The 16427-nt window shown below is 37.2% G+C and overlaps 1 protein-coding gene across 3 annotated transcripts in view; it reads left to right on the forward strand.

Moving 5' to 3' along the window:
- Positions 1-16427, forward strand: part of MTMR2 (myotubularin related protein 2) — a 122853-nt gene that overhangs the window by 70407 nt on the left and 36019 nt on the right. For all 3 annotated transcript variants that reach the window (XM_059185906.1, XM_059185914.1, XM_059185924.1), the window contains 4 exons: positions 2603-2697; positions 2860-2970; positions 5196-5297; positions 6406-6489. In XM_059185906.1, the coding sequence (XP_059041889.1) occupies positions 2603-2697; positions 2860-2970; positions 5196-5297; positions 6406-6489 (392 nt within the window). The remainder of the gene's footprint in view (positions 1-2602; positions 2698-2859; positions 2971-5195; positions 5298-6405; positions 6490-16427) is intronic.

Genomic DNA, 16427 nt, shown 5'->3' on the forward strand with positions numbered 1-16427 from the left:
GACTGTGTACTTACCTTTGTCCAGGTAGGTCCTTTACTTCTCCCCTTCTGTATTTTGGATTCAGTTCTTCCTGTGCACTGGGCGCCATCTCACCATCTCTGCCCATCTAGTGGACACCTGCCATGAGGGCACAACTCACACGCCTCTCCGTTCCTTGAACTTTCCTCATCCCACAGCAGAACGGACTTCCCCTTCATTGTATTACTTAGTATATATTTTTATGTCTCTTTCTGTACAGATTGCATGCTCTCATCTATTACATTTGTTTGTATATATTTTATATCCTTACAGACAGGTATTTTCAAGGTCATTTTAGTCTACCTCACCGAAAATATGGCTTCTTCCCCTTTGAACTCAGTGAAAATTTGAGAGGGTTAGTAAATCTAAGCTCTTTTGGTACCACCAGGCAGTATCAGTATTCTAAAATTTAGAGGACTACCTAATATATTAAATATTCTGGTTGAAAATTATCTGTCTAGACTTGATTATATGCAAAAATGACATTGAATGTAAAGTGTAAGGCTAGAATAACCTTGAATATGTTAATTCCTCTAGAAGAGTCATTTGATTTTTAGTTGGCCTAATGTAAATCTTCAGTATAGTTTTTTAAGTTAGAGTAGTGTTAGGAACATCAATGGCATGCTTTAAGCAAGTAACAGTCTCAGAGTATTGTGGTCTGGGTATATCAGAAATAGAGATAGCCCCAGACTACAGTATTTTAACCTTTAACACAGGAGTCAGATGGTGCTATGTTAGTGGCTTAGCTTTGCATGACATGATGGAAAGAGATTTGGAATTTGTAGTCAGAGGATCTGCTTTCAAGTCTTAATCTTAGCAGTTCCTGGTTCTGAAATATTAGGCTTTCGTTATACTTCTCTCAGCCCTGGTATTCTCATTTAAAATTTATAGGTTTAAGTATAAGTCTTATATAGGTTTGTTATGAAGGTTAAAGGAAGTACTCAGGTGAAAAATACTTTATAAACTCTGCAGTGCAGGGGCATCAGTGCTGGGTGTTCCTACTGTCATTTGCTCTGGTGTGGTTCCGGTCATAATCTCTCATCTATTTGGTGCAAATCCTGCTAAGCACAAATTCTTTCTTCAGTGTGATTTAGCTACTACCAAACTGAGAAGGAGGATAAAGTGGATAGAACAAATGATCAGTGATAATAGTAACATAGATATAAACTCATAGATATAAACTCTTTTGTATGTGTAGTACTTTCATGAATATTATCTCATAATTTTAGAATAAAAGGTAAGATGTAACAAAAACATGGGGCTAAGAGGGACATACCTTGAGGCAGCTTATAGAACAATGAGGTTGATTTTCTTGTGTAAGTAAGAAAACTGGCTCTGGAAAGAATCCAGAAATGTTTTAGTAACATTGAATAAAGCCTTTCTACTTGAGGTAAAAATTTATAAGAGCAAGAAAGTATATGCAAGGCAAGTTTGTATATCTTTCCATATGATGAGTTTATTTAATTTTAAAAGTGCCCCTCTAAATGAAACATGCATTGGAGACAACAATTTAAAAAAATGTAGCTCATACTTGAACATTCCTGAGGGAACTACTTTGAAGGTTAGAAATGTTTTTGTAAGATCAGTCTCATTTCAGATTCCATACAAAATGTTCAGTCCTTCAGAGTAGTGAGTAAAAAGCAAAGTCAGGAAGTTGTAATACCTTATTAAATGTATCTTATGTCCCTGCATTTTCCCAGAAGTCCTTTGGAAAGTTCTTTGCAATTTGTTGCTTCTAGTTGTGCCTTACTTTCTGGAGTGATGAAGATATTCCTTTACTTGCTCATTTGCTGCTATAATGACATACCAGGGATTTATGAATATTTTAAGATGTAAAAAAGTTTGTAGTGGGCATTATGAACTCTACCATATTAAATACTATTTTGAGCTAGTGGTAGCTGAGTTATCCTGCTTAATTAATGAATGTTTTAAAAAGCATTATACTGTGTAGATCCATTATTTATCATTTAATAAAACAATTCTTGTAATTGTTTCTTTCCAAAATTCGACATCAGTTGCTTGGTCAGGAATATAATATCCTCTTATTTTACTATTATCTTTCAAAGAGATAATGTTTCATATACATTGCATTTCTCCTACAATACTTTCCCCATAAGTATAATCAGGTCAGGAGTTTCTCTTCTATATTTCTGATATATTTTTAGAGAAATGTTGATACATTAAACTGACCAGAAGACAACCAGCAGGTTGATGAGGTGACCTGGAAACTGTGCTGACTGGTGACTGTGGCTTGAGACATCTGCAGTTATTAACTGAATCACTACTACCCTTCCATCCACTACTCTAGCTTCCGCACGTATTTTATCCAGCAGGGATAGAGGCTAGCCTTGTCTCCTGTCAGAGGGTAGGGGTCATCTCTACCTCTTCAGTCCCTCCCAGATTTCTGCATGGTTAGAAGCCTGGATTTGGCTTCTGGGTTCTGTTGGAACACTGATTCTGTCATTTTGGAATATAGGTTAGAACAGCAGTCAGAATTTTAGTAAATTTCACTTCTGAAAAGATGAGAGTGCAGTTTTTAATAGTGCATGTTGTATAGTAAATTGTGGACTCTTTGCTTTTGCAGCCAAAGATGTAACTTATATATGTCCATTCACTGGTGCTGTCCGAGGAACTCTGACTGTCACGAATTACAGGTTATATTTTAAAAGCATGGAACGGGTAAGACTTGTTGGATTAGATTTTTATATGTACATCTGTATGTTCTTTGCAGTTTTGTTCATTTTTTATCATTTTTAATTAAGGCATTTCTAATTAAAATAATTGTACAGTATCGATTGCTTAGTTTTAATTGTTTTCTTTTTTTTTCTTTCCTTCCCTTAGGATCCCCCATTTGTTTTAGATGCCTCTCTTGGTGTGATAAGTAGAGTAGAAAAAATTGGTGGTGCTTCTAGTCGAGGTGAAAATTCTTATGGACTAGAAACTGTGTGTAAGGTAAATGTTATACTTACACAATTTTATTTGGTTTGAAAAGCTTTCTTTTTAAATTTTATTTATTTATTTGACAGACAGAGATCACAAGTAGGCAGAGAGGCAGGCAGAGAGAGAGGAGGAAGCAGGCTCCCTGCCTAGCAGAGAGCCCAATGCGGGGCTCAATCCCAGGACACTGGGATCATGACCTGAGCTGAAGGCAGAGGCTTTAACCCACTGAGCCACCCAGGCACCCCTTTGAAAAGCTTTCTATTAAATAGAGCCTATGTGCAGAAACTGGTTTCCAAACTGTAAAGTACATTTCATGCTGTAACATCATTCTAGAAGACAACAGCAACATTTAAGAGTAATAAAAGGTGATCTATCATGAATTAGGCTTGAATTCTTTTGGACCCAGTACAAGATACTTTGACATTGATTATTTCATGTGTATATATTTATATATGTGTGTATATATACACACCTCATCTTCTTTTCCATTCATCTGCTGATGGACACTGCTTCCATAGTTTGGCTATTGCAAATAATGCTGCAGTAAACACAGGAATGCATGTATCTACTCAAATTCGTGTTTTTTGTATTTTTTGGGTAAATATCCAGTAATGTGATTACTGGATTGTAGGGTAGTTCTATTATTAATTATTAATTTTTTGAGGAACCTCCATACTGTTTTCCACAGTGGTTGTACCATTTTGTATTCCCACGAAGAGTGCAGGAGGGTTTCTTTTTCTCCACATCCTCACCAACACTTGTTTCTTGAGTTTTTGATTTTAGCCATTCTGACAGGTATGAGGAGTTACCCCATTGTGGTTTTGATTTGGAGATGTCTAACTTGTATTAAATGCATTGACACTTGAATGAAACTTAAGATTTTTACACTTTCATCATTCTGTTGAGTCATAGACATTTCATCTCTGGTGCCATTTCAGTTGGTAGCTGCTCTCCTTATGGCCTGATTAATACCTGTGCACATTTCAGTTCTAGAAATCCTTTTGTTTTTTTTTTTCCCTGCTTTTCTGCCAGTGCCAAACGTAAAAGCAACAGCACATGCATAAATTTCAAGTTACTTTTTTTCTTTCTTTTTTTTTTTTTTTAAGATTTTATTTATTTATTTGGTAGGGAGATTACAAGTAGGCAGAGAGGCAGACAGAGAGGGGGGAGCAGGCTCTCTGGTGCAGTGTTCCTGTATTCAGTTTTATAGAATAAATATAATAAAGCTATTTTGAATTCTGCTTAGATTAAAACACTTAGATAAAATGGGTAGTCTTGAAATTATTTTTTTAGAAGATTTTTATTTATTTATTTGACAGACAGAGATCATAAGTAGGCAGAGAGGCAGGCAGAGAGAGAGGGGGAGGCAGATTCCCTGCTGAGCGGAGACCCCGATGTAGGGCTCAATCCCAGGACTCTGGGATCATGACCTGAGCCGACGGCAGAGGCTTTAACTCACTGAGCCACCCAGGCTCCCCTCTTGAAATTATTTTTAATCCCCAAGTTTTTCTTAGTGCAGTTAAGATGTCAGTAAACCAGAACATGAATATCTATATTGAGACTGAGCATAGAAAATTGCTTGAGGACGAATAACAAAAGGGAGCCTGGGACTTTAGATCTGACTGTAGAGGCAGGATGACATCAACCAAACATTTGGGAGTTTATCTGCCAGGAGGTGTTTGAAGAGCTTGGACCTGGAGAAGAGGAAGAGATTTATGTACAGTTTGATTCTATCAGTCCAGTAGCAGAAAACGTAGAAGATCCAGTGAAAATGAGCCCTGAGAAGGGATCGTAAATAGGAAAGTTATCACCAGGCATGATGGGAACAAGGGCACTTATGAAATATAACAAGAGCTAATTAGGTTTTTAATAGGGAAATCCATGACAAAAAATGGGCTTTCACAGGGAAAGGATACACACCGAGCTGTGTATCTACCAGTCATGATAGTGAGCTTCAGATACAGTATCTCTTATCAGGTGGTATCTCCTTTACTGGCCTGTTGTGAGTAAATAAGCAGAAATAAAATTTTTGTCCTCTGAATTTTGCCTTGTATTAGAGTGCCTTTTTTTCTTTCCAATTAGACATTGTGATTTCCCTTCCTCTAGGAGTTGTCTTATTTTCGTATCCCACATTCACAGATCTTAATATTCTACAAGGTAGTTCTGAGTTATCCTTATGTGTTCATTAAATAAAAGGTGAACGGGGATCGATGACTTGGATCATAAATCTTTTCTAGGATATTCGGAATTTACGGTTTGCTCATAAACCTGAGGGGCGAACAAGAAGATCCATCTTTGAGAATCTAATGAAATATGCTTTTCCTGTCTCTAATAACCTGGTAAGATGTTTTTTGTCTTTGAAAAATGTGTATTGTAATTCTTGGTGTAGTGTAAAGAAACTTGTCTAGGCTACCTAGAATCTACATTTGTGATCCTACTTTGTGATTAAACCAGATGCATAATTTAAGTTTAATCTAACCTCTTGGAGCAGTTTCTTTTAGGTATGAAATGAGGAGGCTGAGCTAGCAGATTTCTGAGGTCCATTCCTGCTTGCTGATGTTCTATAATTATATGATCTTTCTATAGAGGGTGTTCCCACGATGAAAAGCTGTCTGTAGTCTTCATTAGGATTTGAAATCTCCTTTTTATTATTTTTTAAAAAGATTTTATTTATTTATTTGAAATCTTTTTAATTAGGAGCTGAGAGTTAAGTCTAGCAATTTTAGAGGAAAGAGTGAGCAAATCTTAGCGGAGTTCCTGCTACCTGCTAGCAGTGGTGCCCCCTCATTAATGTTATATAATCTAATTAATATTTTATAATATCCCGTGGTGGTAAATATTATTTATCCCTATTTTAGAGTTGAAACCAGGGGCAGGTAAGTAACTCAAGGGTACAGCTAGTAGGGAGTAACATTTGTAATCAGAATTTGCTTTTTGATTCTTGTTTGAATGTTTTTCACCATAGTTGTTTCTGTCCTTCTGTCTACAAAGATGATAAATTAGATTTTCTTTTTTGGTACACTGATCACATACCAAAAAACAATATGTTTATTCAGTATGTTTTAGAAAATGTAGCATTAACTTCAGCTGCTTAACTGCTGACATCTGTGATGTCAAACTACTTAATTTTATCAGAAGATGTCTTTTGTAACTTAAATAGCTTATATCTGAAGGAAATATGGTGATATGTTAGCATTTGATACATCTTGGTGGTGGGCCTCTGTGCTTTCCTATGTGTTTGAAAAATATGAAAACAAAACAAAACAATACATTTTCAAAATTATAAAGCAAGAGCCAAAACAACAATATGGAAAAAAAAAGGACACCATACAAAATATCCTTGCAGACGAGTGAATGAAAACTTTGGGTATGATAAGGATTCATTTCTGATTCATGACCCTCTGAAATGTCTTTTTGTAGCTATTAATTCTGTTTGCTGTTTTGTAGCCTCTTTTTGCTTTTGAGTATAAAGAAGTATTCCCTGAAAATGGGTGGAAGCTCTATGACTCTCTTTTAGAGTATAGAAGACAGGTATGTACTTTTATTCTTTCAGTTTTAATATTTTGCATTATTTTCATTACAACAAAAAACTTAAGGGTAGAGGTATATATCTTTATATAGTTGTGTGGGTCGTGTTGTTTTAATGAAGGCTAATCTTGATTCTTTGTCTACCTTTCAGTTTCTCTAAACTGTTTGAGACTGTTTTAGTGATCTTTTATTAATTTACTTATCTAAGAAATAATAAGTAAATCAGCTTCTAAAAATGTTTAATATTGATAAAAATTAAATGGTAAATATATTTACATTTTAATATTCTTATGTACCATTCAACATTATTCACGCACCTTTTTCTCTTTTGGAGATCCTATAATATAATTCTGAAAAAATTTCATAGTAGTTCTGCTTATAACATATCCCCCCATGAAATTTTGAAAGTTTTAGATCTTCAGAGAGGACACACTTCTACATAAAATGTTATCAAATCAAATCTGATAGTATACCAAAGAGATAATACATCATGACTAAAGTCGGTTGGTTTACTATGAGAAACCTATCAGCATGATATACCACAGTAAGAGATTAAAGCAGAGTTCAGTCTGGAAATCTGTGTGACAGTCTGTCATCCTCAGGACACCACTTCCCAGAGCCCTTTAATGAATATTTAAACTCTGCCTAAAATAGTCTTGAATGATCTGCATGTTCAGTCTGCTTTCTTGAGAATTTAAGTTAGGACACATTGGTTGTTTCTTTGGTAATCATTAGATTTGAGATCCAGGTTACTCTAGAATTCAGATATGAAAATAAGCTTTGATTTTTGTATTTAGATTTCAGACATTGTGTTTGAATTATAGAGCTTCTAATTTATTTAAGTTTGTTTTACAAAGCAAGGAAGAGTAAAAATCCACTACCAGAGAACTAAAGATACCCAAATGGTTTGAAGTATCATTTGTTGCTCAATAGCATGTAGTCAGTAAAATAAAATTTCTTAGTCAGTTATAAAGCCATCAGATTGGCAAAATATGAGGCAGAATATTCAATAAGTGAATCAACTAGAAATCATGAGTCTACAAGTTAACATTGCAAGATTTTTGCTAATTCAAAAAGCAAGTGTCAGAATTAGGTGGAAAAGCAATCAGAAGATCTGACCATGTCCTGAGAATTGTTAAGATGAGAAATATTCTCTAGGAATCTAGGCAAAAATTACCATCAACATAGAACTTAAAAGAAATAAGTTATTATGGAAAAGAGAGTAAGTTAAAGAGTAAATAAACAGCTATACCCCTGGAGTGCCTGGGTGGCTCAGATGGTTAAGTGTCTACCTTCGGCTCAGGTCATGGATCTTAGGGTCCTGGGTTTGAGCCCCGCTTCTGCCTCTTTCTCTGCCTATTTGTGATCTCTCTCTGTCAAATAAATAAATAAAATCTTAAACAACAACAACAACAAAGAGCAACCCCTCCCCCCCAACTATACCCCTATAGAAGGAGAATTAAGAGATTAGGAAATGTGGCTGTCAGAATAGAGCATTGACTCTATATGAAGTAATGCAGATGCTTTATGGTCTTTGATTTACTAGATGAAATTTTGACTTTTTTTCCAGCAAAGCTAGACACTTTGTCTCTGATGCAACTAAATTGAAGTATAGTGTAGAGAACTGTGTATTTCTTGTGGTTGGAAGACTCAGGTTCAGGGGTGGATTTTGATGTATATTAAGTTTATTACAGAAGAAAATGAAGGTAATCTTTTAATATAAACCTTAAGTCTAAAGATAATGCATCAGATTATTCCTTTTTTTCTTTTCAATTAAAATTAAAAGTGGTGACACTTGCACTCTGCATAAAATTTAGAAGTTGAATTTGAGTTGAAAAGTAGGTTTCCCTTCCAGGACAACCTTGCCCCCAGCCACACCAGTTCCTCTTTCTTAAGGAAATAATGTTGTTGGTTACCTATGTATGCTTTCAGAGATTTTATGCCTTCTTTTTCATTTAATGTGTTTTGGAGGATACATACCATCTCAGAACATACAGACCTGCCTATTCTTTTTTTTCTTTTAGGTCGAGGTGTAATTCATGTACCATAAAATGTATCACTTTAATGTACAGTCCACTGGCTTTTAACATATGCACAAAGTTGTGCAACTCTTACCAAAAATTCCAGAGCATTTAGAAGACTGAGTTTGAGTCATATCTTTAGCTCTTACTTAGTTCTCAATCTTAGGTATGTGTTCTTGAATGAGTCATTATGTCACAGTGCTTTTATTTTTTTACACGGTCATAGGAACTGCTTTATAGGAATGTTTGAAGGATTAGTAATATACGGGAAGGTATTTTATTAACCAAAGAAATCTATCCAAGTGATTATTACTGTTTATATTATTTTGTAGAGCTCTAAAAACGGAAATCATGACTGGTGGTGAGATTCATTGTGTGTAGCCACTAAAACACGAAAGGAAAGTCACATTAATTCTGTAGACCTGTACATTATATTGCTAATCATGTGTTATTTTTAATGCACAAAATTATTAATAACTATTTAAATTTTTTATGTAAGAGGATGTTTCTTGAATTTATTCTTGATGCATACATATAGTGATTATACAGAGGACTCTTGAAATTTGTGGATAAGATCAAGAAAAATCATCAAGTTGCTTGAAACAGTGAAAATCAGTCTTAAGGAAATGAACATGGTCTTCTGCAAAAATATTTAGTCACAGGGTAGATAGATGTATTGCTTAGCAAATTTGGAAAACACTCAAGTCCAGTCAAGGAAAACAGAATTTATTCTCAGCATTGGAATGTGAATAACTAAGGAAAGCTATCATCCAGTTAATTGGGTTGTAACTTGACTCTGACAAACAGATACATTAACTGAAGGACAGTGATTTGCAGGGAGATTATAAAAATGTATGCCAAGGATCAGTAGCTGTCAGATGTCTTTAGTACTGTCTACAAAGAGTGTGTGCTGACTGGTCAACTCCACTTGTCGGTTTGGAAGGCAGTTCCTTCAGTGGAGGTCAGTATACCACCTTATCTAAGAATAGGAACACAACAGCATTAGTGTAACTTAAGTCAGTGGTTCTACCCCCACCCTGCCAGTTTCCTGGAGAATGTGACACAGTCCCACGGGTAATAGTGGTTCTCCGTGAGAGTGATTTTTCAAGGATATGAGAAGGGATTGAGAGATTAGAGTACTCCCTGGGTTGGGGATGGTTCATCAGGATCTCAGGTGAGGTATGCCTCTTGGGTGATCTGGCAGTCTTAGCTCTGACTCCATGTTGCCTAAGAAAACTTGAGAAACTACTGTCGCTTTTTGTGAAGGCTTCCTTGCGGGTCATTGATTTAGTCATTAATCATTCCTTCCTTCACTCATCCATCCATCCATCCAATTTATCTGGCACTATATATACTAGTGGCTAAGTCTATGAAACTAGAAGACACAATCCTGACTTCCAAAGAGCCTATACTTAGTGGAGGATTCAAAGAGGTAAGCTGATAATTAAAATACACAGCAATAAATACAGTGACAGGTAAAGCAAGGTACTCCAGTGAGAGAATATGAAGCCCTTTGGGAACTGAAAGTATTGGTATAGGCTTGACTAAAGACTGGAGTGGCAAGAGATCAGACTGGGGAAAGCTGAAGTGTGAAGGGCTGGGTTTTGCTAAGTCCATAAAGGAGTTTCTTTCACAGTTTTATTGAGAAATAATTGGCATACGTCACTGTGTAAGTTTAAGGTACATGACATGATGGTTTGATTTGCATGTGTTGTGAAATGATTGCCAGAATAGGTTCAGCTAACATCCATCTTTTCATATAGACAGAATAAAAACAAAGAAGAAAAGGAAACCATTTTCTCCTTTTGAGGGGAATGCATAGGATTTGCTCTCAGCAGCTTTCCTGTGTATCATACAGCAGTGTGAGCTGTAGTCATCATGTTGTCCATGATGTCCCAAGCAGTTACTTCTCTTATAATGGAAGTTTGTACCTTTCTGCCACCTGACCACTTTCCTCCAGTTTTCTCTCCCCTAACCACAAGTCTGTTCTTTTTCTGTCAATTTCTGTGAGTTGTTTTTTATTTTTTTTTAACATTCTGCATATCATATAGTATTTGTCTTTTTCTCTCTGACTTATTTCACTAAGCATACTACCCTCCAGATCCTCCTGTGTTGTTGCAAATGGTTAAGATTTGCTTGGTTTTCATGGCTGAATAATATCACATTATCCATTCCTCCACCAGTGGACACTTATGTCCATGTCTTGGCTGTTGTAAACAATGCTGTCCTGGTTATGGGCAGTGCAGGTATCTTTTCCAGTTACTGTTTTCATTTCCTTATATATCTGCAGAAGTGGAGTTGTTATAATACTGTAGTTCTGGGTTTGATTTTCTGAGCATCCTCACACCGTTTTCCATAGCAGCTGAACCAGTTTACAGCTGCACCCACAGGGTTTTCTTTCTCCATCTACACCCGCTTCTGTCATCTCTCTATTTTTTAAATTTATTTTTATTTCTTATTTTATGATGGCCATTCTGACAGGTCTGAGATGAGATCTCATTGTGGTTTTAATTTGCATTTACTTAATGACTATATTGAGAATCTTTTCATGTGTCTATTGGCCTTTCATATTTCTTTTTTGAAGAAATGTTCATTCAGGTCCTTTGACCATTAATTTTTCTTTTTTTTTTTTTTTTTTTTGAGTATAGCTGCCATACTGTGTTATATCAGTTTCAGGTATACAACATCATGATTTGGTTTTTGCTGCCGTGTTGCATGAGTTCTTTATATATTTTGGATATTAACCCCTTATTAGATATACAGTTTAAAAGTATTTGAATTTCTGTATTAACAGTTGTAATGTTTCCTTTTTCATTTATAATTTTGTTGATTTAGACCCTTTCTCTTTTTAACTCGGTTAGTCTAAGAGTTTGCCAACTTTATTTATCTTTTCAGGGAATGAACTCTTAGTTTGTTTAATTCCCCTCCCCCCCTTCTTTTCTGTTTTATTTATTTCCACTCTAGTCTTTATTGTTTCCTTTCTTCTGGTAACTTTGGACTCAGTTTGTTCTTCTTTTAGTTAAGATATGCACTTACGTTGTTAATTTGGGATTTTTCTTGCCTAAAAAAAAAAAGATTTTATTTATTAGAGAGAGGGGTTGGGGAAGGGCAGAGGGAGAGGGAGAGAGAGAGAATCCCAAGCAGACTCCATGTTGAGCGTGGAGCCCGACACAGGGTTCAAACTCAACAACCCTGAGATCACAACCTGAGCAAAAACCCAAGAGTTGGATGCCTAACCAACTGTGCTATCCAGGTGCCCCAGATTTTTCTTGCATCTTAATGTAGGCATTTATTGCTCTAACTTCCCTTTTAGAAGTGCTTCTGAAACACCCTACAAGTTCTGGTATGTTGTATTTCCATGTCTGTTTGTACAAATTTTATTTCTCCTTTAATTTGTTTTCTGACCAAATGGTTGTTGTTGGTTATTCAGGAGAATGTTGTTTAATTTCTTTGTGATTTTTTTTCAGTTTTTTCCTGTTAGTGATTTCTGGTTTTAGGCCATTATAGACAGAGAAGATACCTAGTATGGTTTTAGTCTTCTTGAATTTGCTGAGCCCTGACATGTGGCCTATAGTAGAAAGTGTTCCATGTATACTTCAGAAGAATGTGTATTCTGCTGCTGTTGGATAGAGTGTTCTCTAGGAACCTGTTAGGTCTATTTTGACCATAGTGCTCAAATCCATGTATTGATTTCTTAATGATTTTCTGTTTGGATTATCTGTCTGTTATTGACAATGGGGTATTGACATCCAGAACTATTACTATATTACTCTTTATTTTTACTTTTGCTGTTAGTTTTTGCTTTATATGTTTAGGACCTCCAAAGTTGAGCACACAAATATTTATAGTTGCTTTAACTTATTAATGTATTGTCCTTTTCCTCATTATATCATGGCTTTCTTATTCTCTCTATACTATTATTGTTTAAAATCTATTTTGCTCAGTGTAGATAACCCTCCTTTTTCTGTTTATCATTTGCCTGGATTGTCTTTTTCCATCTTTTCATTCCCAGTCTATGTGAGTCTTCGAGGCCAAAGTGAGTCTCTTATTGGCAGCATATGGTTGGATCTTATTTTTTTTTATCCATTTTGCCATATTGCATCTTTTAATTGGAGAATTTAGTTGGTTTATGTTTAGAGTAATTATTAGTAGGACTTACTGTTGCCACTTTGTTAATTAATTAACAAATCAATTCTGGTTGTTTTGTAGAATCATTGTTCCTTATTTCTTATCCTGCTCTCTTTGTGCGTGTATATTTTGATGTCTTTTTGTATCAGTACACTTTGACTTCTTTATCATGTTTTTTGTAATTACTACAGAATTTTCCATGTGGTTACCATAAGGTTACATAAATATCTTGCACTTAGAACACCCCACTTTTAAACTGATAACACGTTAATGTCAATAGAGCTTATAAACTTTATATTTTTACTGCTGTTCCCCTTTACTTTTAGGTTATTGCTGTTATAAATTACATGTTTTTTATATTGTATAACTAATAACCAGATTATTTTAGTTATGGTTATTTTTACTATTTTTTTTAAGATTTTATTTATTTATTTGATAGAGAGAGAGATCACAAGTAGGCAGAGAGGCAGGCAGAGAGAGAGGGGGAAGCAGGCTCCCCAACCAAGCAGAGAGCCCGATGTGGGGCTCAATCCCAGGACCCTGAGATCATGACCTGAGCCGAAGGCAGAGGCTTTAACCCACTGAGCCAATCAGGTGCCCCTACTATGTTGTTTTTTTAACTTGCCAACTAGAGTTGTAGGTGAATTACATGCCACTGCTACTGTATTGCAGAATTAAACTGATTGTTACCAATGAGGTTTATACTACCTTTCTGTGTTTTTATGATGCTAAGTAGCATTCTTTCACTTGTACTCAAGTATTTAGCATTTCTTATAAGGTAGATCTGGTAATAATGAACTCCCTCTACTTTTGTTTGGGAAAGTCTACCCTTCCTTCAGTTCAGAGAGACAGTTTCGCTGGCTATAGAATTCTTGGCTTAGTTATTTTCTTTGACTATTTTGAGTATGCCTTCCCATTCTCTCTGGCCTAAAATATTTCTGTTGAGAAATCTGCCAGTATTCTTACAGAGTTACCCTTGAAAGAAAGCCCATTCTTGTTGCTCTTAAAATTCTTTGACTTTTGATGGTTATTTTTTGTTTGTTTGTTTTGCTTTTTAGGTTTCTTTATTTAGTTATTTGACAGAGAGAGAGGGAGTGAGAGAGAGTGTGTGTGCACAAGCAGGGGGAGCAGCAAGCAGAGGGAGACAGAGGGAGAGGGAGAAGCAGGCTCCCCGCTGAGCAAGGAGCTGGATGCAGGGCTTGATCCCAGCACTGTGGGATCCTGACCTGAACTGAAGGCAGCTGCTTGACTGACTGAGCCATCCAGGTGCCCTGACTTATGATGTTAATTGTAATGTGTCTCAGTGTATCCCTCTTTAAATTCAACATATTTGGGGTGCTGTGGACCTTATGGATCTGGATGTCCCTTTCTTTTACTAGACTCAGGGCATTTTGAGTCATCGTTTTAAACATACTTTCTATCTCATTCTCTTTCTTTTCTTCTGGAATTCGCATAATGTGAATATTGTTTCTTTACGTTATGTCCCATAATTCATGTAGGCTTTCTTCATCATTGTTTTCATTCTTTTTTTTTTTCTTTTTGTTATTCTGATTGCTTTTTTTTTTTTTCAAGATTTTATTTATATGGCAGAGAGAGAGAGTGAGAGAGCACAAGCAAGGAGAGCTGTAGACAGAGGGAGAAGCAGGCTTCCCACTGAGCAAGATCCCGATGCAGGGGGCGCCTGGGTGGCTCCGTGGGTGAAAGCCTCTGCCTTCGGCTCAGGTCATGATCCCAGGGTCCTGGGATCGAGCCCCACATCGGGCTCCCTGCTCAGTGGGGAGCTGCTTCTCCCTCTCTCTCCCTCTGCCTGCTGCTCTGCCTACTTGTACTCACTCTTTATCAAATAAATAAATAAAATCTTAAAAAAAAAAATCCTGATGCAGGACTCAATCCTAGGACCCTGGGATCATGACCTCAGCTGAGGGAGATGCTTAACTGACTGAGCCAACCAGGCATCTCTGACTGGTTAATTTCTAATACTTATCCTCCAAGTCCCTGATTATTTTGTATGGTCGAATCTGTTTTTTTAAAAAGATTTTATTTATTTATTTATTTTAATATTTTATTTATTTATTTGACAGAGATCACAAGTAGGTAGAGAGGCAGGCAGAGAGTTGGGGGGAAGCAGCCTCCCTGCCGAGCAGAGAACCCAATGTGGGACTCGATTCCAGGACCCTGGGATCATGACCTGAGCCAAAGGCAGAGGCTTTACCTCCCTGAGCCACCCAAGTGCCCCTTGAGTCTGTTTTTGAAACTGTTGAATTCTTCAACTCAGTTACTGTATTTTTCCACTCTAGGATTTCTCGGGTTTTGTTTGTTTTGTTTTTTTTTATGCTTGGTATTTTCTTGTGGAACTTCTTGTTTTGCTCATCATTATTTTCCTAATTTTAATTGTGTGTTCTTACAGCTCATTAAAATTCATTAAGAGGATTATTCTGAATTCTTTGCCTGATACTTCATATATTTCTATTTCTTTAGGGTCCATTATTGGAGCTTTGTTAGTTTCCTTTGGTGGTATCATATTTACCTGATTTTTCATGATTCTTGATTCCTTATGTTGGTATCTGCACATTTGAATGATTGGGCATTTCTTCCAGAATTTATAGGTTTTCTTTGGCAGAGACCATTCTTCACTAATCAGTTCTGTTTGGGTGTCTGGGAATGTCTGTGGGTACTGTCCTTTGGCAGGCGGGGCCTTTTATTATAGTCTGTTTTGGGGCAAGGCAACTGTTTGAACTCAGAGGACAGAGATTGGGAAGGGTGTGCTACTGGTGGAGAGCAGTTGAATGGGATTGCTGGCTTGGTTCCCTATCCAAGTGAGGGTGTAGGATGGGCCCTACAGTAACCTGGATTCTCCGGTCAGGTCAGATGTACTAGATTGCTGGGACTGGGTACTGTGTTCAGTTGTAGACAGGGCTCTTAATGGCAGGACAGCATGATGGGACCCAGGCCTCATTGTTTGGGGACCCAAATTAGGCCTGTCACTGAATTCCCTGGTCGAGCAAGGCCACTGGTTTTACTCTGCACCCTGGAGAGGCCACAGGCTGTGTGCTCTGTTCACATATCACTGTACATAGGGCTGTTTCATGGGCTATGGAGCTTCTTGTGTTCCCTAGTTAGGGTCCCCGGCCAGACAAGCTGAGAGCTAGATTCAGCAATGAGCAGGACAGTGAGTTAGGTTCCCTTCTTGAGTGCAGCAGGAAAAACAGCTCTAAAGCCAGTAAAACTCTTTGCTGTATTGACTCAAGATGATTTAGATCTCAAGTTCCCGACCAAACAGAGCCACTAGCTTTGTTCTGTAAAGTCTTGGCTATCTGTCCACTTCTTGGCCTGAGTACCATTGGAGTACAGTGCTACCATGAGTTGTTGCCAGCCATTTCTGGTCAGATGGGGCTAGAAGACACACTCCATCTACAACTGGTTGGTCTGTGTTTTAGCTTCCTTGCCTTGGTGAGAGGGGCAGGGCCTCCCTAGTTATTCTCCATTTCGCAAGCCGGCTCAGCGGTTGGGAAGGGCCTGGAACTACCCTCAGCCCCAGCTAAGAATTAATTCCCCTGTTTGGGAACACTGCATTCCTAGGACTTGCTTTGCTCCAGGGACAGTCAGCTCTTCTCTCCTGTCTCCCTGCTTGAGTGCTGCCAGTCCACACTGCTTCCAGTTTTTGCCAGTCCTTATGGTCAGATGGGGTGGTAAGGCACTTTGCAGTGTGTGGGGCAATGATTTAGCTTCTGGCTTGGGGGTGCACACACTGAACTCTAGGGCTGGCAAAACTCCTCATTTGAGGGTCCAAAT

The sequence above is a fragment of the Mustela lutreola genome, chromosome 1 (genome assembly GCF_030435805.1).
Source record: "Mustela lutreola isolate mMusLut2 chromosome 1, mMusLut2.pri, whole genome shotgun sequence".
NCBI classification, from domain to species: domain Eukaryota; kingdom Metazoa; phylum Chordata; class Mammalia; order Carnivora; family Mustelidae; genus Mustela; species Mustela lutreola.